Below are 21,904 nucleotides of genomic sequence, written 5' to 3' on the forward strand. Positions count from 1 at the left end.
TTCGAGATACACATAGTTCGACTCAAACGAAAACCGGCAATTTGACAAACCAAGGGACACAACTCTTGCTTAACTTGGTTAAACTAAAATAAATCCGGGTGAATATGGGAAGGGGATAAATATTCTGGTATCAGATCGATGTATTTAAATGTCATGGTCTTTCTTTATTATAATAACATTATATTTACTTATTCTATTGTTTCAGTTACAATTTTTTTCTATGGCTTTTTTTCGACAGATTAATTTCCATTCAATAGTTTCGTTATTCAGGTCGGTGACAAAAATTATTTATTCTCTGATACATGAAATTTAAAAAATGTTAGATTTCTCTTCATTTTGTTTAATCTCACCCTTTCTTTTCAAAAGAAAATATAACAAGATTAAAGACGCCGATTCAGTAGTTTTTGGTTGATTATTTACAGAGGTCATAATCTTCACTTTATACACACCCAAGCTCATTAGTATAAATCACAATTGATTGTTTTGTAAACATTTTAAATACTTTTTTTATGAATTTTAACAATGTATCACTTATTATTTATACAATTTCTTAGGTAAACACAGTGGAAATAGCATGTCATAAATTAATACAGTGGTCAGTGACTGGAAATTTAATTACATGTGTATTGTCAGATTAACTCTTCGATCCATTTGAATCCCGGAGGTCATGTTTTGACATATGTGTATTAGTTCGAGATAGATAATGAATTTTGAATGCTTTTGTTAACCTTGGGACCGTAAATTTAGTTAGACTCAACCAAAATTTCAACTCATCCAATTTCGACTCATCTGTAGTCGAATTACATACATTTATATGGAACAAAGTTCGGGAACACGTGAAAACTTTGACTCATCCTAAATTTCGAGTCAACCACTTCGAGACAACGAGAGTTAACTGTATGTTAAATATCAGCAATATTAAAAACAAACCTAAAATGTAATCCCTAATTAACAACAGCTTAATTTTCATGTAAGGAGTACAATGTTGTCTGTAACCATCTTTTATTTTTTTACCTGCAAAAATCTTCCTCACTCCAATCTTTTTCTCTCCATCTGTCTTCTTCCCAGGGAATAACTGATTTATCATTCCTAAATAATAGAAAGAACAATAATATTACTGTACATGTCTTTGATTCTGATTTACTCCAACTCAAATAATAAGTTTTTGGAAGTTTAGACTGATCCAAAGGAACTTTTAATAGTGCTGGAAACTAAATTATAAACCCATGTAAGATTTGGTTCATACATTTTTATATCTATTAAAGATGTATGTTATTCATTGATCATTCTTTTGAATGTTGATTTTGTCAATTCTGTCCGCATAAAAAATAATCTAGACAAAAAAAAAATGCTTACCCACATATCTGACAATTCTGAACTAGAGGCTCTAAAGAGCCTGTGTCGCTCACCTTGGTCTATGTGAATATTAAACAATGGACACAAATGGATTTATGACAAAATTGTGTTTTGGTGATGGTGATGTGTTTGTAGATCTTACTTTACTAAACATTGTTGCTGCTTACAATTATCTCTATCTATAACAGTACTTTCTGTGGAAAATGTTATTGAAAATCTTCAAATTTTAAGAAAATTGTTAAAAATTGACTATGAAGGGCAATAACTCCTTAGGGGGTCAATTGATTATTTTGGTCATACTGACTTATTTTTAGTTCTTACTTTGCTGTACATTATTGCTGTTTACAGTTTATCTCTATCTATAATAATATTCAAGATAATAACAAAAAAACAGCAAAATTTCCTCAAAATTACCAATTCAGGGGCAGCAACCTAACAACCGATTATCCGATTCATCTGAAAATTCCTGGGCAGATAGATCGTGACCTGATCAACAATTTTACTTCCTGTCAGATTTGCTCTTAATGCTTTGGTTTTTGAGTTATAAGCCAAAAACTGCATTTTACCCCATGTTCTATTTTTAGCCATGGCGGCCATCTTGGTTTGTTGGTCGAGTTACCGAACACATTTTTTTAACTAGATACCCCAATGATGATTATGGCTAAGTTTGGTTAAATTTGGCCCAGTAGTTTCAGAGGAGAAGATTTTTCTAAAAGATTACTAAGATTTACGAAAAATGGTTAAAAATTGACTATAAAGGGCAATAACTCCTAAAGTGGTCAACTGACCATTTTGGTCATGTTGACTTATTTGTACATCTTACTTTGCTGAACATTATTGCTGTTTAAAGTGTATCTCTATCTATAATAATATTCAAGATAATAACCAAAAACAGCAAAATTTCCTTAAAATTACAATTTCAGGGGCAGCAACCCAACAACGGAATGTCCGATTCATCTGAAAATTTCAGGGCAGATAGATCTTGACCTGATGAACAATATTACTCCTGTCAGATTTGCTCTAAATGCTTTGGTTTTTGAGTTATAATCCAAAAACTGCATTTTACCCCTATGTTCTATTTTTAGCCATGGCGGCCATCTTGGTTGGTTGGCCGGGTCACCGGACACATTTTTTAAACTAGATACCCCAATAATGATTATGGCCAAGTTTGGTTAAATTTGGCCCAGTAGTTTCAGAGGAGAAGATTTTTGTAAAAGTTAACGACGCCGGACGACGACAGACGACGGACGACGGACGCCGGACGCCAAGTGATGAGAAAAGCTCACTTGGCCCTTCGGGCCAGGTGAGCTAAAAAGTATATTTTCAGTTTACCCTCTTCAAAAAAATTTGGTAGCCTTTTAAAATTTCCTGTATGATTCAATTACCAATTATCAAAATTATTCATGATTTTTTTGTTTAATTAGTTATATTTGTGACTTTGTAGTGGAGGATTCTTGAACCCTTTTGCCGATGAGTCCCGGTTTACTGAGATTCACGCTTCAGACAGTTGACGTTGAGTCCCATTTTACCGGGATTGGAATACCTCTTTTATATTTCCTGCTCAAAACAGTGCAAACATGAGTTATCTTCTTTGATGATTACCCGGATGAAAGTGAAAGGGTGCTATAAACAGTTTCGTATAAAAAACTAGGGGTTATTCCCCAACTAAAAATAGACATGGAGGGAAGTCCCTTTTTATCAACATAATTGGTGAAAAAGTATCATGTTTTTTGTATTTGGTTGTAAAGATATGTTAATTAACTTCAATTAAAGCAGGTTGAATGATTAAACTAATTTAAACAAGTGAAACTGCGAGCTACTGCTCACTGATGATACCCCCGCCGCAAGTGGATAATATTAATAGTGTAAAAATATGCAAGTGTTCGGTAAACAGGAAGTTGTCGAGTGATGAATCTGAAAACGCATCACACGGTATAGCTGACTTATTAAAATCCTGAAACCAAATTTCAGAAATCCTTGTATTGTAGTTCCTGAGAAAAATGTGACGAAAATTTTTAACTTGGTTATCATGTGTAAAATCATACAAGTGTTCGGTAAACAGGAAGTTGTCGAGTGATGAATCTGAAAACGCATCACACGGTATAGCTGACTTATATAAATCCTGAAACCAAATTTCAGAAATCCTTGTATTGTAGTTCCTGAGAAAAATGTGACGAAAATTTTCAACTTGGTTATCATGTGTAAAATCATACAAGTGTTCGGTAAACAGGAAGTTGTCGAGTGATGAATCTGAAAACGCATCACACGGTATAGCTGACTTATATAAATCCTGAAACCAAATTTCAGAAATCCTTGTATTGTAGTTCCTGAGAAAAATGTGATGAAAATTTTCAACTTGGCTATCATGTGTAAAATCAGACAAGTGTTCGGTAAACAGGAAGTTGTCAAGTGATGAATCTGAAAACGCATCACACATATATAAATGTTGATACCAAATTACAGAAAGGGTGGATGTGTAGTTCCTGAGAAAAATGTGACGAAAGTTTCATGGGACGGACTGACTGACTGACGGACGGACGGACTGACGGACGGACGGACTGATGGACTGACGGACGGACGGACTGATGGACGGACAGACAGAGGTAAAACAGTATACCCCCACTTTTTTAAAGCGGGGGTATAAAAATTAGATTAAATATACATGTTTTTAGGGGAGACAACACTGTAAACAGTCTGTTTTTTTGGCAGTGAAAATTGAAAACTTATTTGCAGCCACTGTAGCTCTTTTTCGGAGCAGGCGAACGTACCCTGAAGCATGAATTTTTTGAAAGACCAGGTAAAAATCTATGAAATTCATACAATTTTGATAATGAAAAATGTGCAGGTATCATTTCTTCAGGGGTGTGCACATGACCTGATTTCAGGTTTTTTAAGCTTAAATTAGGCAATGTTTTTCCCAGTTTCTCTGGATAAAACTTTTTTATACCATTAAAAGTGCACTTTATTTTTTATTCCATTATAAACTAGAGAACATTCTGATTCCAGTGATATCTAGTTTTATACAAGTATCTTTATTGATCAGTCCACCACTAAGGGTCACTTATACATGGTCCCTCAAAATATGATGTCATAGAAAAAAACTTTTGATTGCGCCCTAAACATGGCACTTCTGTTTGTTGAAAACCATGTCAAAATCAGAGAAAATTTACGAGAATTTGAAATGAGGGAACATTTTTTTTGAAAAAATATTGAAGAATTGAAGCCAAACTAGTATACCTTTTTGACATAAAATGTTGTTTTATGTACAAAAACATGGAATGGACATCGTTCAGTGTGAGGAATTTGTACAGCCTCATACAATTTTTCAAAATTTTGCCTTTTTAGGTCAAAAAATTACGATAAAAGAGCAGAATTTTGAGAATTTCACCTAGAAAATGCCGAAAATTTGAAAATTTGAATATTTTATGAAGAAAAAATTATCAAAACATGAACAAAACTGTGAACATGGTGTTAGTGAATGAAATAAATACACAAATAACTACAAACAAGTTTTTATTGACATTTATTATAAAGATCTCCCACTTGAGTATTAGTAGCCAGGGAAGCCATCGTCTCAGAGTAGCTTCTGTCTGGGCAGCAATCGGTGAAAGGGTTAAAAGGGCAATATTATCTTAATCAGCAAAACTATAAATTCTGTATATGAAATTATCATTTAACCAAACTTCAAACCTTCAGAATTATTTCTATAATATTACTTTGCATCTATTAACAGACTTATATTGAAAATATTAATAATGAATCTAAATAATGCAGAGAGAAATATTATGAAACAAACTTTTATATCACTTACCCAACTTCTGGTAGCAGTGACCTATATTCGTGTGGATTTGTTGTTTCTGGAAAATTAGACAATATTCCTAACCTAAAACATACCAATATTAAAATGAAATATTCATTCAGCAATGTTATTTACAGCAACAATAAAAAAAAATTGTCTTGCAAGTGGTCAGTTCTATTTGGATTGTTATTAGGTTTTGTTAGATAATGAAGTCAAAATTGCTAAAGTCAAAAACTATACTCTACACATTATTGTTTCCAATAAGCTATTGACAATTACCTGTGAGGTCTAAGATCTTCCCAGTGAAAGGTAAACAGAGTTTCTAAAGCTTCTATATTATTATCCTGTAAACATAAATTATGAATATAACAAACACTATCAAAATAAAAGAATTAAGAAATTACATCATAATATTATTCCATATTTTCTATGTTATATTTAATAGAAAACTTTTGGAATAAGTATTTTCCATTTTAATTTGAATCTCTTATTATAAGAAATCATTTGTTACCTGGCACTATATTTCTTGCTAAGACAAGTAATATATTTTTTAACCAAATATTTTTAATGCATACACATTATTCTGTAAAATTTAATAAGAAAATGCAGTTGATTTTTACTCTTAAACTTCACAATTTTTAATCAGTGGGCAATAAAGATCTCGTAAAAAATAACCAATCAGCAGCACTCTTTAAATGAACACCAAAATCCACAAAATGCACTGTAACAATGGAGACCTACCCTGGCATAATTAACTGCAATCTCCACTATGTTTTCTGATCTGAATTTCTGGAAGAATTTTTCATTAAACCTTTCTGCTGCTGCATGGACACCTCCCAGAATGCACTGCAAACAAACAGATCAAATATTACTACAGCCTGCACAAAGTTTTTCAAGCAATAAGGAATAGGCTTATGAAGATGGAGTAATTTAAAGCTGATGTATATAAAGCCACACTATATTCAATATCTCTGGAAATCATTCACTTTGTGCAGTCATTAAAAATATAGTCATATTATATATATGAAATTCTTGTGGTTTTTTTTTAATTCATTTTACTGATATTTATGACATTTAACAATATATACATGTAGACAATTCACGTCTACTCTGTGTAGTATTTCTATTTGTATCCATCTGAGTTGAGCCTTTTTCAACTGATTTTTATAGTTCGCTCTCATGTTGAACTGTTACACCAGTGTCCCAGGTATGAGGAGGGTTGGGATCCTGCTAACATGTTTAACCCCGCCACATTCTGTATGTATGTGCCTGCCCCAAGTCAGGAGCCTGTAATTAAGCGGTTGTCGTTTGTTTATGTGTTATATATTTGTTTTTCATTAATTTTTTTAACATAAATTAGGCCGAAAGTTTTCTGCTTTGAATTGTTTTACATTGTTACATTGTCATTTCGTTGCCTTTTATATCTGACTATGCAGTATGGGTTTTGCTCATTGTTGAAGGCTGTAAGGTGACCTATAGTCAGGTGCGTAGCTCCCTATACGCCAACACGCAGTTGCGTGCACATCAATTCGGCATGCAAAAAAAAAAATTGCAAAATAAAAATTTATAAATTAAAGATTTAAAGGATACACATACGAGTATTCAAATGATGTCATGTCATTAAAATAGCGGCATTTGGTTTCAAAATTAAAGTTTTATTGCAGATGACAAAACGGACAGTAACTTGAATTTATTACAAGATTATAATTTGTTATACTCTTGTAGTTTCTGAGAACATTTTACAGAGTACGGTTTATCTGTTTGGATTGAGATGTACCAATCGGCCATTAGATTTATCAGAACCCTTCGATATCGTTAAATATGCCGATGCGAAGTGACTACCAAAGCCAATCACCCTGCAAACACGCAAAAACAGTCTTGGAAAGTCTCATTATATTTTGTGTCCATAGACCACACATGATAATTTCGAGTAATATCTTTAATTAATATTCTTTAATATTATTAAAAGTAGTATAACAATATAAAACGTAGCATAACACCATAAAAAGTCTTCTTCTCGGGATATATCAGTTTATTTTGGGGATATTATGTTTTTCTTGTATTTCTCGGGAAATCGTGGTACCGGAAAATGGTTTGTTTTTCGGTTTTTGGCCATAGGACGATTAATTGAGAAGCTACATGTACATAGGTACATGATAATTTATGGAACTGGAGTCGCGTCTGATATCAGTCAGAAAAATCACTGCTTTGCACATATCTGCTTCCTCGTGTTGTAGGAAATACAACAAACGAACAAATCGCAGCATTGTTTGAGACATACGAAACTGACGTGTCATGTAAAATAAATTTTGACAAATTCAATCGGGATGTCGCTCGATGGCGAACACGATGGATTACATCTCGCGGGTGCTTCCGCAGAGAGATCGTTAAGTGTACTGCATCTGTTGAAAACATATGTACGATTAACAACGAACAACGACGGTTTAGCATCGCTAGCATTGCTGCATATTCATCGGGATTTTTGTGTGAATATTGACAAAGTTCGTTTCTGCTAAGTCCCGAAGGGCAGATTTTTGACAATTTTTAGTAAATTCCATAACACAAAAATGTGTTGTTTATGTATTCAATTAACCATGCTTTATTCTATTTAGATGTTCTATTTAGAAGATTTTTGAATAGTTTTGCATTCATGAATTATGTATAAGTCCTATGTACATTTAGCTTCTCAATTAACTGTCCTATGGCCAAAACCCGAAAAACAAACCATTTTCTGCATAAAAGGGCCCCAAAATTTTTCGCCTCCCTTTACTCGGCCAGGGCCGTAACTACCTATGAGGCAGGGGAGGCAAAACTCCTCCCCTGAATTTTCTATACCAATTTTTTTTTTGAAGTAATAAAATGAAATATTGACAATATGTACATGAAGAAATTGAATTAATATCATAAACAACACAAGTTTACAGTTTTAACAGTGTTATCATGATATATGTGATATATCTGTCATTTTTCGGTTTTTGATCGGAAGTGAACCGTTTCAGTATTTTTTTTATTTTTTTTTCGAATCTTTTATGATATCGGAAATTCGTTACCGGCTGAATCAGTAGTTGGGTCATTTTTTAACGTCTCCCGATCGTACAAGAACATTATGGTCAATGCGTTAGTAGTAAAACTAGCAGGGACTTTCTATACTAAGTACATTTATATACTAGTAGATATAGAAAGTCCCTGGTTGTAGTTATATACATGTCTGTTCAGCTTTCAACAATATTGAAATTCAAGGTCCTCGATAAAAAAAATATCTTGCGTTCTATGATCTTGTTTTATATGGGTTTTTTTTTTAACTTACCAGTTTGATTTCTAGCAAAAATATCTTTAAAACGGATAACAATTGTATGCATAAAAATTGCTTCCAGGATCCAGCAATACTGATGTTTCTTAATCGAAGGAAAACGGGTGATTTTTAGCCTTATTGAGAAAAAAATGTATTTAATGTTAATAATTATAGGTCAAAGTACGGCCTTCAAGACGGAGCCTTGGCTCACCCGAACAGCAATCTCAGCTTGTTTTTTGCATATAAATTGCTTCCAGGTTCAAGCAATAGTGATGTTTCTTAAAGTAAGGAAATCGAAGGAAAATGGGTAATGTTTAGCCATTTTACTGAGAGAAAAAAATCGGTGGGGGCTGTGCCCCCAACCCCCCTCTCTATGGGGGCCTCAATCGGCGGCCCCCAAACCCCTGCCTCCCCTGAATTCGAACCCTAGTTACGGCCCTGTCGGCGGTATATGCTTGCACATCGTTTCATTCTAGCTACGCCCCTGATAGTTGTTAATTTCTAAGTCATTTGGTATCTTGTGGAGAGTTTTCGCATTGGCAATCATGTCACATCTTCTTTTTTAAATCATGTTACCTCATAAGTTTTCAATCTGTACAAATACTGAAGAAGTTTTCTTCTGACTCGACACACTTCTCTCTGTTCTAGATTCAGACTGAAATTAAATAAAGATAAAATTAAATATATCATATACTGAATATAAAGAAGGATACATTTATTCTAAGAAAAATTAATGTAAAAAACTTTTATTCACTATTAAATCTTTTTACAGTATTAAAAATGGGAACAAATTTCTAACAACAACTCACCATTTGTTCTAAGATATTAATTCTAAATTTTACAAATCTATAAAATGTACAGGTTCTTAGGTTGTCTCCAATTTAGTATCTTTATTCAAAGCAGTTAATTTTCTAAATAATCAAAGCACTTCATTTTTTCAAACAAGAGTGCACACGTTGCAATGTTTCGCCTTCTTCACTAATCATTGATATTATGTTGATAGTCCTAAATATAAAGCTTTATTACAACTGTCACATAAACTCAACATTAACAAAGAAAACTAAACATTGATTAAAGTACCATGAAAATGAGGTCAAGGTCAGATGAACCATGCCAGGCAGACATGTATAGGTAACAATTCTTCAATACAACTGATACAGTTGACCTATTGCTTATAAATTAAGAAAAAAAGACCAAAACAAAAATACTTAACACTTAGCAATGAACCATGAAAATGAGGTCAAGGTCAAATAAAACCTGCGCGACTGACATGTAGATCATAAAGTATTTCCATACACCAAATATAGCTGACCTATTGCATATAGTATTAGAAAAATAGACCAAAACTCAAAAACTTAACTATAACCACTGGCATGAAAATGAGGTCAAGGTCAGATGACACCTGTAATCTAGACATGTACACCTTACAATCATTCCATACACTAAATATAGTTGACCTATTGCATATAGTATTAGAAAAACAAACCAAAACACAAAAACTTAACTATAACCACTGAACCATGAAAATGAGGTCAAGGTCAGATGACACCTGCCAGTTGGACATGTACACCTTACAGTCCTTCTATACACTGAATTTACTAGACCTATTTCTTACAGTATCTGAGATATGGACTTCACCACCAAAACTTAACCTTGTTCACTGATCCATAAAATGAGGTCGAGGTCAAGTGAAAACTGTCTGACCATGAGGACCTGGCAAGCTACCGACATATAAAATATAGTTATCCTATTACTTATAATAAGAGAGAATTTAACATTACAAAAAATTTGAACTTTTTTTTCAAGTAGTCACTGAACCATGAAAATGAGGTCAAGGACATTGGACATGTGACTGACGGAAAGTTCGTAACATGAGGCATCTATATACTAAGTATGAAGCATCCAGGTCTTCCAGCTTCTAAAATATAAAGCTTTTAAGAAGTTAGCTAACGCCGCCGCTATCACTATCCCTATGTCGACCTTTCTGCAACAAAAGTTGCAGGCTGGACAAAAAACAACAATGTAAACTTTTATGGTATTTTTTAAAATACATGCAACATTGTGTTCTGAGGAAAGAATATATCAGTTAATTGTTGTCAATTTTGTGTTCCATCACAATAACAATACCAAAGATTTCCAATCCATGAAAACAAGCAAAACCAAATGCTTATACCAAAGAACAATATAGTTGGGAAAAACTGAATAAGATGTGCATGAAAGACGACACAATAAGGAAAAAGTTTTATGTCTTTAAAAACCATAATCTGGAAATTTAATTAGATATTGTTTCAAAGAGAGGTTTCCAGCTTATGTAAATTTGAATAACTTTTTATTGGAATCAAGCAAACACAAGAAGTTGATTTGTGACTACAGGTTGCACTTTGTAAATACAACTGTTCTCAAACCACACCTCTTTTGGGGAGATCTTGAATATGCATAGAAAATTTATTTTGTTTACATACTGGTTCCCAGTTATGCTCTCTGTGTTCCATCTCACAGAGACATAACTTGGGAATGTTACCAGTAAATAAACATGTGAATATTGTTTACATTGAAAACCGTGGTAATCCTTCATTCGAGGTAGGGGTAGTTAAGAAAATTAGTGTTAGTTTAAACTCTGAGAAGTTCAGGGCATATGAACGATGAAATAATGCTGCACAGCCCTATATTTTGACCTTTGAAATAAACAGCTGCGCCATGAGCGCATGATAGGCCCGACGTCTTGTGTTGAAGTTTAATGCAATAATCATAAATAGTTTCTGAGAAAGTTTTAAGCAATAATCATATATTGTTTTTGAGACACGGCGGGACATGTGAAACCCCCAACCCTGATTTTTTTTTACAAAAAACTAAATATCACTAAAATAAAATTTTGAATCAAAACCAAAAAGTATACAGATCTTTAGATTAATATAACAAAGAAGTGTGTAAAGATTTAAGCAATAATCATAAATTATTTTTGAGATACGGCGCGACATGTAAAAAAAACCTCCCCTGTTTAACAAAATACTCAATAACTCCAAAATAAAGTTTTGAATCATCACCAAAAAGTATACAGATCTTAAGATTAATATAACAAAGAAGTGTGTAAAATTTTAAGCAATAATCATAAATTGTTTTTGAGATACGGCACAACATGTAAAAAAAAACTCCCCCTTTTTTACAAAATACTCAATAACTCAAAAATGAAATTTTGAATCATCACCAAAAAGTATACAGATCTTTAGATTAATATAACAAAGACATGTGTAAAGTTTTAAGCAATAATCATAAATCGCTTTTGCGATATGGTGCGACATGTAAAAAAACCCTCCCCCTTTTTTTACAAAATACTCAATTACTCAAAAATAAAATTTTGAATCATCACCAAAAAGTGTACATATATTAAGATTAATATAACTAAAAAGTGTATAAAGTTTTAAGCCATAATCAAGATTCGTTTTTGAGATACGGTGCGACATGTGAAAAAAACACACCCCTGTTTTAGTTACAAAGTGTCGTAACTCAAAAAGTTTTAATCTTATGTTCACCAAAAAGTATACAGATCATTTGACCATCATAAGAAACAACTATGTTAAGTTTCATAAAATTTGGATAAGTCGTTCTCAAGTTACGGTGCGACATGTTTACGCCGGACAGACAGACGGACAGACAGACGGACGGACACCGGACATTTGTATACAGTAATACGTCCCTTTAAAATTTTGACGGGCGTATAAAAAATGAACTTTCAATTCTAGCATAATATTTTTTTCAAAATTTCATAGTAAAAATGGTACAGTTTGAGCCGTAAAAGGAGTTCCTATGGGAAATTGCATTGTCAATATTTACAGAAATGCAACCTACAACTATATATATATCTAATATTTAAATTTTTTATCTATAATCTAAAACTAACTTTTTAAATTCCAGTTCATTCAACATTTCTTCTTGTTTAGCTTTCTTCAATTCTTCTTTCTTTGTCTGTGTTTCAGGATCAAACTCATCTAATGTTATATCTTCATAAAGACCATCTTCTGGATCACAGAGGATAAACCTAAAATACGGTTGTAGAATAAAATTTGAAGTTAATTAGCAAGAAAGACTTTACATGTACATTGTTTTGAGGAGGACATAAACAAAGCAATACTTGATTAATATATCATAAAAGAAATTAGGAAATGTCACTGAAAACTATATGTTCTACAACGTTTTGGTTCAGTAAGTTGTATAAAAGGACTCATTCCTGATTAAGCTAATTGAGGCATTTGTAATTCTAACTGTTAACAAACACTTTATATCAGTGTAATAATGAGACTTTCTCACAAGTTAGAAAAGAAAAAACAACCAATATAAATCTTTAAGAATATGTCAAAGTGGGATTTTCTCTTCTGTGAATACATCAACATTGCATGAAAACTGAGAAAATAAATAACTGTGAAGTTGACTAAAAAAAGGACAGAAATCTTATGATCTTTATAACGTAAAATCAACAATTAGTTTGAGTTTTAAGAATAATTTCTTTGTTCAAATACTAAGCTAAATGGACGCGTTAAAGGTACAAAGTATTATTTTCATTGTTTAAATGTCTAGATATCATGTAGTACACATAACCTTGACATATAACCATGACAATTATCTTGATCTGTTCAGGTAATACAAAAGTAAACACCGGGATATTATTTGACAACCGAAATAATCAAGTGATCAAGAATATCACTTATATTTATAGACAAAATTGTTAAACTAAATCATCATAATGGCGTTATCAAAATCATTTCAGAAAGGACAAGTTCCAATGTTATGCCAGATGTGTGAGGAATCAAAGGAGATTAAATGGAAATGTTTACTGTGTGACTTTCTCTTGTGTACAAAATGTCAGAAACTTCATAAAAAAGTGAAATCAACTGACCAGCATACAATTATAGATATAAAGGACATATCTTCTCACCAGCAACAGATTAAGGATAAACTAGATTTAAGTAACATTCAATGTGGAATTCATAGTGAACACAACTGTTTCTTATTTTGTCAATCTTGTGAAGTAGTTGTCTGCCCTTTGTGTATAACAAAAATTCATAACAAACACACTATGGTTGAACTAGATGAAGGATATCAACTTACATTGAAATCAATGAAAACGTTTAATTCTGAGATTGAAGAGGAAATAGATCAAAATGAAGAAGTATTATCTGAACTTGGAATTTTGAAATCTTCAGAAGACCGCAAATATGAATTAGAAAAGCAGAATATTCTCAACCGAGAAAAAGTATTAAAGGATGAAGTTGAAAAGCATACCAATAAACTTTTGAAAGAACTTGATCAGAGAAAGGAAATTCTGATGCAATCAGTGAATAATGCTCGAAATAGATCACAGAAGATCAACAAAGATTTAGACCTTAGGAGAAAGAATTTAAACCAGGCCTTAAATTCAAATATTGCTAATCAAGTTTTCAACATATATTCAGAGGAGAAAATTTCAAGACAACAAAGAATAGTACCTGCTAACCCTAAATTTAAAAAGTTGCCTAAGTTTGTCCCAGGTAAAAATGTAGTTCAAGATTTCTACGTTGGAGAATTAAAGGAATCTGATGATGACCAAAAGATATTTGAATTTAAAGTGATAAAGCAATACAAAACAGAGCTAACGGTGGTTGACAATTTAGTCTGTTGTGATGACCGAAGTATTTTTATCACTGGTTATCAAAGCCATAAACTACATAAACTAAAATTAACAAATGAATCATTATGTGATTTGCACACTTTTAAGACATACATATCTAACATGGCCTTACTACCATCAGGTGACCTACTTCTATCTACAAACGAATCAAACCTTACAATACTTTCCTGTAGCACCAGTAAAGAGAATCCAACAAAGTTCAGTGTAAATCCTTTAATAACCCTTGGTGTACATGTAACAAGTGACCATAAGATCTTAGTGGGTGTAAGAGAGAACCAACCAAAAGCCTCCTCAATTAATTGTACAAGACAAGTTATCATGATGAGTATGGATGGAGAAAAAGAAAAAGTGTATCACACTGACAGCAAAGGGAAATTGATATTTACTCTTCCCTACAGAATAACTACAGACAATGACAATAACATTTACGTCATTGATATTCTAGATGGAGAATGGAGAGGTAGAATAGTGGCATTAGATAAGACAAACAGGGTTAGATGGGTATACACCGGTAATCCAGATATAAACAAGAAACAAACTATGAAACCTAAAGATTTGGTGGCTACAAAATCTGACAACATTATAGTTACAGATACTCATCATCACATGATTCATATCCTCAATACTACAGGACAGTGCATTCATTACATTAACACTAAGGATCAATTAGGTATCCATATTCCAGTCTCTTTAGACATAGACAGTACAGGCACACTGTACATAGGCTGTAGTACATATGAAAGTGAACCCAATGAAGCCAAAATATATACTGTTTCTGGATTCTGATTTACTGATTTTAATTACTTCCATAGCCTGTACTGATATAATTCTTCTTTTCTTGCTTTTATGAAAATAAATTGTATTTCAAATTCATAAATTAATTGCGTGAATTTGTAAAGACTTATTTGAACAACAATAAAACTGACTATAACTTATTGCTCCTTTTATTTTTGTAAAAATGTACTTAAGAAATTGCTACACATAAAAAAAAGTGCACATCCTGAAATTTCTTGACTGCTTGTTTTTTTAATCAAAACTGAATAATAACATAACAATGAGATCATGGTCAAATAAACCCTTTCAAAAGAACATTGTCAATGTACACCTTGATTCACAAAATATAGTTGATATATTAGTTAAATGTACCTGATGAACTGAAAAAACAATGAAAAATTAACATTAAGCAATGAACCATGAAAATTGGGTAAAGGTCAATTAAACCCTGCCAGACAGACATTTTGGTATGCATACAAGCTGCAGTTTTAAATGTTGTCTGTTGTCTTAACTTTTACTCTGTAGCTAAAATAGATCAACATTTCAGAGCACAGCGAAAGGCCAAGTCAATGATTTCTACATTGATTTGTAAAATAGGAGATTCTAAAACATGGTCAATAAGTGCTTTTCTAAATGGCATAAATTCTGAATAATCCCTTGACGTTATTTCGAATAGACAGACAAAATATTACAGTCATTCCTTATAATTTAATTATAAATTCCATTCAAACTGGAGTAAATCATGAAAAAAACATTGATGACGTCACGTTCAAATGACAAAATTATTTCTATGAGCTGATAACCAAACACTGTCAGCCAATCAGAAGACATGTTACATACGAAATTAAATTATATCATTATATTAAAAAGAAAGATATGGTATGATTGCCAATGAGACACCAGAATGACACAGAAATTAACAGCTATAGCTATAGTCACAGTATGGCAAGTTCCTGTAACGATAGGCCTGGGATACCTATACATGTATAATCATCAAATGGTGAAATATAAACATCTCAGGTTTTCAGGAGCTAACCTTTTGGTTTTAATATTCAATAACAATATGCTGCGATATTATCTATTTCAATATCAGGTACATGAAAGGTAAATAAAGCAGCACCATTCATACATGTAATAAGCTTGAAAATTTTTGTATCTTCCAACCAACAATTAAATTTTGCAGCAGCCTCAAAATGAAGCTTGTACTCAAGCTAGTTAGTTGTACCATCATGGATTGATGGTTTTGTATATTGAAGACTGGCCTGATGACCTAATCCCAATTAAGTTACATTAGAAATTGTATGATCAAATGAACAATCATTGTTAACTTTTGGGTACATTATCTAAAACATTCATACGTCAATTTGTCACATGGTCATTTATTTTGGTTATCTATGTACTATTTTAAAAGTGACTCAATCAGGTTTTTAAGTTTTCTTCTTTTTCATTAGCTATCTTGTAACTGAGTTTCAAATTCACCACCATGGTCCCCATAGGTATCAGACTTGGGGTAATTGTAATTGTAATCATTAATCAGCTGTAATTGATTACAATTTTTCAAGTAATCAGTGTAATCATTAATCAGCCAAAAATCTGATTACATGTAATTTAATTTAATCAATTACTTTTCAAAATACCCTGTAATCATGATTACTTTTTGATTACATTCTGATTACAATGAAAAAAATCTAAAATTGTGTTTTTGGTCATTAAATGAACCTCTTTGTTATTCATATTTGATAAATTTTAAACATGATAAAAATGGTTTGATTACTTTAAACATGTCTACTTCAGTAAAAAAATAAACTGTTACAGTATTGAAAAGTCACCATTAGCCTTAGCAGAGACATATAATACAATTATTTACCTTCAATCTTGGTAAGAGATATTGTACATACAGGTATATTCATTGTTTTATAATGATCTTCATATTAATATTTGATAACAACTGTTATAGATTCAAGTAATACTTTTCTTTAACCCTGAATTATAATCTTTTGTTAATTTTTGTGATTTTTGTCAACTTTGAATTGTCAGACAGGTAGGAGACTAATTAAAGGTTTGTTTTTATTGCAATTACCAATTGAGTATAGCTGTAGGGAAATATATATGATAAAAGATAAATCAGACATGAAAATTTATCTAATTAGCACAAACTAAATTAAAAGTTGGACAAATATGTTGTTTAAATTTTTTTGTATTTGGCCTGGCCATGTAAAATATAAGGATTTTTAGCATGTTTAGTACTAACATAGTGTTTACAATTTAATTAAACATTTCTATTAAAATTTAACATAGTTTTAACTGGTAACTTTATTTAATTCATATTTAAACTTCCATAAACTGCAACTTGGAATACATATAAATTATGAAAGAGGTCAGAAGACAAACAAAAAAAAACTCTTGATTATGATATATCTTTATTAAATTTAATTCAAAATAATTCAGAGATCATTGGTGATAAAGTGTAATGTATATATATGTAGTGAAATTTGGTGTTTATTTAAATAGATGAAGTTTAATTTGAAGTTATCATTTTATAATTGAACCAAAATGAAATACTTCCTCAAAAATGCTATGGTTATATTGAACGTTTATTCATTCACATCATTCAAAATGTTTTGTTTTTAAATTCATTGTAATCAGATGTAATCATGATTACTTTGCTAATGTAATCATTAATTTAATCAGATACTTTCAGAAATGATGTAATCATTAATTTAATTTAATCGTACAAATGACGAAGTAATTGTAATTTAATCAATTACATTGAAAGTAATCGGACCCATCTCTGATAGGTATTCAAATTTCCGCTGAACTGGTCGACACTATTTGTAATGACCTCAACTTCCATATAGTGGGTTATTTTCATGGAATGTAAATTTTTGCTTATTTTTAGCAGATAGAACAAAATTACCAAAATAAATTTCACCAATTTAAAAGAGTATATGCAAAGGAATTGATAAAAGTTTTGAACCGCCAAATTTTTTAGTATACATTCTATCTTATTTAATGAAAATTGCGAAATATTACACCCGCGAAAATAACCTGCTATACAGCAATAGAAAAACAAAGGATATGGAGTATCCATTGATGACATAAAATCAGTTAATGCACAACAAGAAGCTAATAAACAGTGCTTTTATTGCTTTTCTTCATCTTAAAGTCACAGCCAGGTCTTCAAGAAGAAGCAAATAAAAACTCTCATCTCACTGCAAGTTTATTTTAAACATGTTTAACAAGTAAGTCAATGAGATTCATCAAAAATAAATATTCAGCTTCTAGTTTCTTCTATCTAGACATGGTTTATCAAATTTGTTCAAGGCAATGGTAGAGTAGCAGGCAAAAAAGGCTCTAAGTGACTGGTTTCATAATGGCCCAGAAACTCATTAACACTGACTTACTTAGAAATATTAATAGTACAACAGATAACAAGATTGCATTTAAGCTTTACAATTTATAATATATAAAACATTTCATACCCTACAAAGTACAAATTAATCACATAAAACCCACCAAAGCAGTTTAACTAGAGGCTCTAAAGAGCCTGTGTCGCTCACCTTGGTCTATGTGAATATTAAACAATGGACACAGATGGATTCATGACAAAATTGTGTTTGGTGATGGTGATGTGTTTGTAGATCTTACTTTACTAAACATTCTTGCTGCTTACAATTATCTCTATCTATAACAGTACTTTCTGTGGAAAATGTTATTGAAAATCTTCAAATTTTAAGAAAATTGTTAAAAATTGACTATGAAGGGCAATAACTCCTTAGGGGGTCAATTGACTATTTTGGTCATAGTGCCTAATTTTTGTTCTTACTTTGCTGTACATTATTGCTGTTTACAGTTTATCTCTATCTATAATAATATTCAAGAAATCAAAAAAACAGCAAAATTTCCTCAAAACAAGAAGTAATTGTAACAGGATGCTGTTACGAAGTCTCCCAAACAAAGCTCCTATATTTTTGCCATTCCTATGGTTCCATCCATCCATTTACAAGTATTCAAACAGGAGGGGGTGGTGGTGACCACCAGGGACTTTGATTTGTTTTATTGTCCCATACAAGAATATATATGGTTTAGGGGTGGGGATCTTAACCATTTAAAAGTTTTTCATACATGTGGGGTGGGGTGACACCCATGGACTCTCCCTATCATTCATTTGATGTGTTTTATTTTTCCATACAAGAATAGATATGGTTTAGGGTGGGGATCTTGACCGTTAACAAGTTTTAAAAGAAGAGGGGTTGGGGTGACCCCCTAAGGACTTCCCTTTTATTTTATTTCATTTGTTTTATTGTCCCCTACAAGAATATATATGGTTTAGGGGTGGAGATCTGAACCATTTAAAAAGATAATAGCACATTCTCAAAGTGAACAGGGTGGGGGTGACCCCAGGGACTTCCCTTTAATTTCATTTGATTTGCTTTGTCATCCCATTCAAGAATATATATGGTTTAGGGGTGGGGATCTGAACCGTTTACAAGATAATAGCATATTCTCAAATTGAAGGGGATGGAGGTGACCCCTATGGACTCTCCCTATATTTCATTTGATGTGTTTTATTCTTCCAAACAAGAATACATATGGTTTAGGGGTGGGGATCTTGACTGTTAACAAGTTTTCAAACAAGAGGGGTGGGGTGACCCCCTAGGGACTTCCTTTTTAATTCATTCCATTTGTTGTATTGTCCCCTACAAGAATATATATGGTTAAGGGGTGGGGATCTGGACCGTTTACAAGTTAATAGCACATTCTCAAATTGAACAGGGTGGGGGTGACCCCCAGGGACTTCCCTTTTATTTCATTTGATTTGTTTTATTGTCCCCTACAAGAATATATATGGTTTAGGGGTGGGGATCTGGACCGTTTACAAGATAATAGCACATTCTCAAATTGAACGGGGTGGGGGTGACCCCCAGGGACTTCCCTTTTATTTCATTTGATTTGTTTTATTGTCCCCTACAAGAATATATATGGTTTAGGGGTGGGGATCTGGACTGTTTACAAGATAATATCATATTCTCAAAATTGAATGGGGTGGGGGTGACCCCTAGGGACTTCCCTTTAATTTTTGTTTGATTTGTTTTATCGTTCCAGTCAAAAATATATATGGTTTAGGGGTGGGGATCTGGACTGTTTCCAAGATAATAGCATATTCTCAAATTGCAGGGGGTGGGGATGACTCCCCAGGGACTCATCCTATATTTCATGTGATTTGTTTTATTGTCCTGTGATCATTTCTGAAGATTGTGTGTGTTTATTATTTACAGTTTTCAAATTATATTCATTTGAAAATTTTAGAAAATAAAATCCCATAGGGTTCTATAGTAAACCCCTCCCTTCTTCCTTCCCCCTAAAATACCCCTTAATAGACCCAAATGCACAAACGAAAGATTGATGGCTCACCTAGACATATTAGTCTAACATTCTATGAAACCCTAAGTAAATCTGACAAGCGGTTTTGGAGAAACGCTGCGGACAAGTTCATTTTTAAAAGTGGCGGAAGAAAAAGAAGAAAAAGAAGAAGAAGAAGAAGAAGAATAATAAAAATAATTAAAAACCAATTGTTCAGAGAACAATTGAAAGTCTTTCCATAACAAAGAAATTTGGATCAGAAGGTAGTTTCTTCATACTGATGATATAAATAATGGTTTAATTATCTTTTTGAGTGATGTAAGGGAGATAATATGCTACTTCCGGTCTCATATGATAGCTTCTTTCACACTGATTCCAAAAATATATAGTTTCTATGTACTTTTGCATGTAGAATGGGAGATAATTGGTTACTTCCGGTTTGTTGGAAGTCATTTTTATTCTTCAGTAATCAGTTTATGTATCTATATGACAAAATATATGGATTCTGAGTACTTGTATGTGAAAAAACTGCAAAAAAAGCTACTTCCGGTTTTCTCAAGGTCACTTCCGGTAACCATTTTTCAAGGTCATTTGTCACTTAACCTTTTGTATAAGGTCAAATGTCTTTGTAATGAACTTACTTGAAGATATAATCAAATAACCTCATATCAAGACATTTCATAACTCCTATAAGATGCCATTTATTTGTATAAGACTAAATGTAGCATATCTTCATTACAATTAAGCAGACATTTTGCACTTGTTCTTTTTTATGTATCTCTGAAAGTGAGTAAGAAAATGCAAAAACAAGCAAAAGTCACAATTAAGAATTTGACCTTGACCTTTGACCTTGAACTCATTTTCTAAGTTAAGACCTAAGGGACTCAAATAAAAGCATTCCAGGGTGATACGATTAATTGTTTATGAGTTAAATAAACATACCGACAAATTTATTTTGTAAAGGTAGATAACTCCTATAAAATTTCATCGAATCGCTTCGATCAAAATACGCTAAAACTTTCTGAGGATGTAACGAACAATGTGTAAAAGAAATTTTGTCGATATCTTTTTTTGTTACAGAGGAGATGCACTCTGATTATAAACAGTGAATAGGGAGATAACTCTTACAAAGAAAATGGTTCGCCTTAGCAGGGTGAAATTTAAAAGCGCATAAACTATACGATACAATATGAGAAATATCTAAGCGACATATTGTGAAACAAACATTTATCGCAAGAACAAAAGTTGGCGGAAAAAAAAAAATAATAATAATTAAAAACCAATTGTTCAGAGAACAATTGAAGGTCTTTCCATATCAAAGAAATTTTGATAAGAAGATAGTTGTTCATACTGATACGATAAATAATGGTTTAATCATATTTTTAAGTGATATAAAGGAGATAATATGCTACTTCCGGTGAAATGAATGTCACTTCCGGTCTAATATGACAGCTTCTTTCACACTGATTCCAAAAATATATAGTTTCTATATACTTTTGTATTTAGAATGGGAGATACATGGTCACTTCCGGTTTGTTGGAAGTCATTTTTAGTCTTCAGTAATCAGTTTATGTATCTATATGACAAAATATATGGATTTTGAGTACTTTTATACGAAAAAATTGCAAAGAAGGTTACTTCCGGTTTTCTCAAGGTC

General features: G+C 32.2%; 1 protein-coding gene across 1 annotated transcript in view; it reads right to left on the reverse strand.

Moving 5' to 3' along the window:
• The window catches only part of LOC139521463 (NBAS subunit of NRZ tethering complex-like), an 81,996-nt gene that overhangs the window by 44,767 nt on the left and 15,325 nt on the right, over positions 1-21,904 (reverse strand). The window contains exons 18-23 of the mRNA XM_071314938.1: positions 12,346-12,483; positions 9,024-9,102; positions 5,897-6,001; positions 5,435-5,499; positions 5,168-5,239; positions 1,015-1,089 (exon numbers count right to left, since the gene is read on the reverse strand). Coding sequence (XP_071171039.1) covers positions 1,015-1,089; positions 5,168-5,239; positions 5,435-5,499; positions 5,897-6,001; positions 9,024-9,102; positions 12,346-12,483 — 534 coding nt within the window. The remainder of the gene's footprint in view (positions 1-1,014; positions 1,090-5,167; positions 5,240-5,434; positions 5,500-5,896; positions 6,002-9,023; positions 9,103-12,345; positions 12,484-21,904) is intronic.

This window comes from Mytilus edulis, chromosome 4 (genome assembly GCF_963676685.1).
Source record: "Mytilus edulis chromosome 4, xbMytEdul2.2, whole genome shotgun sequence".
Classification (NCBI taxonomy): domain Eukaryota; kingdom Metazoa; phylum Mollusca; class Bivalvia; order Mytilida; family Mytilidae; genus Mytilus; species Mytilus edulis.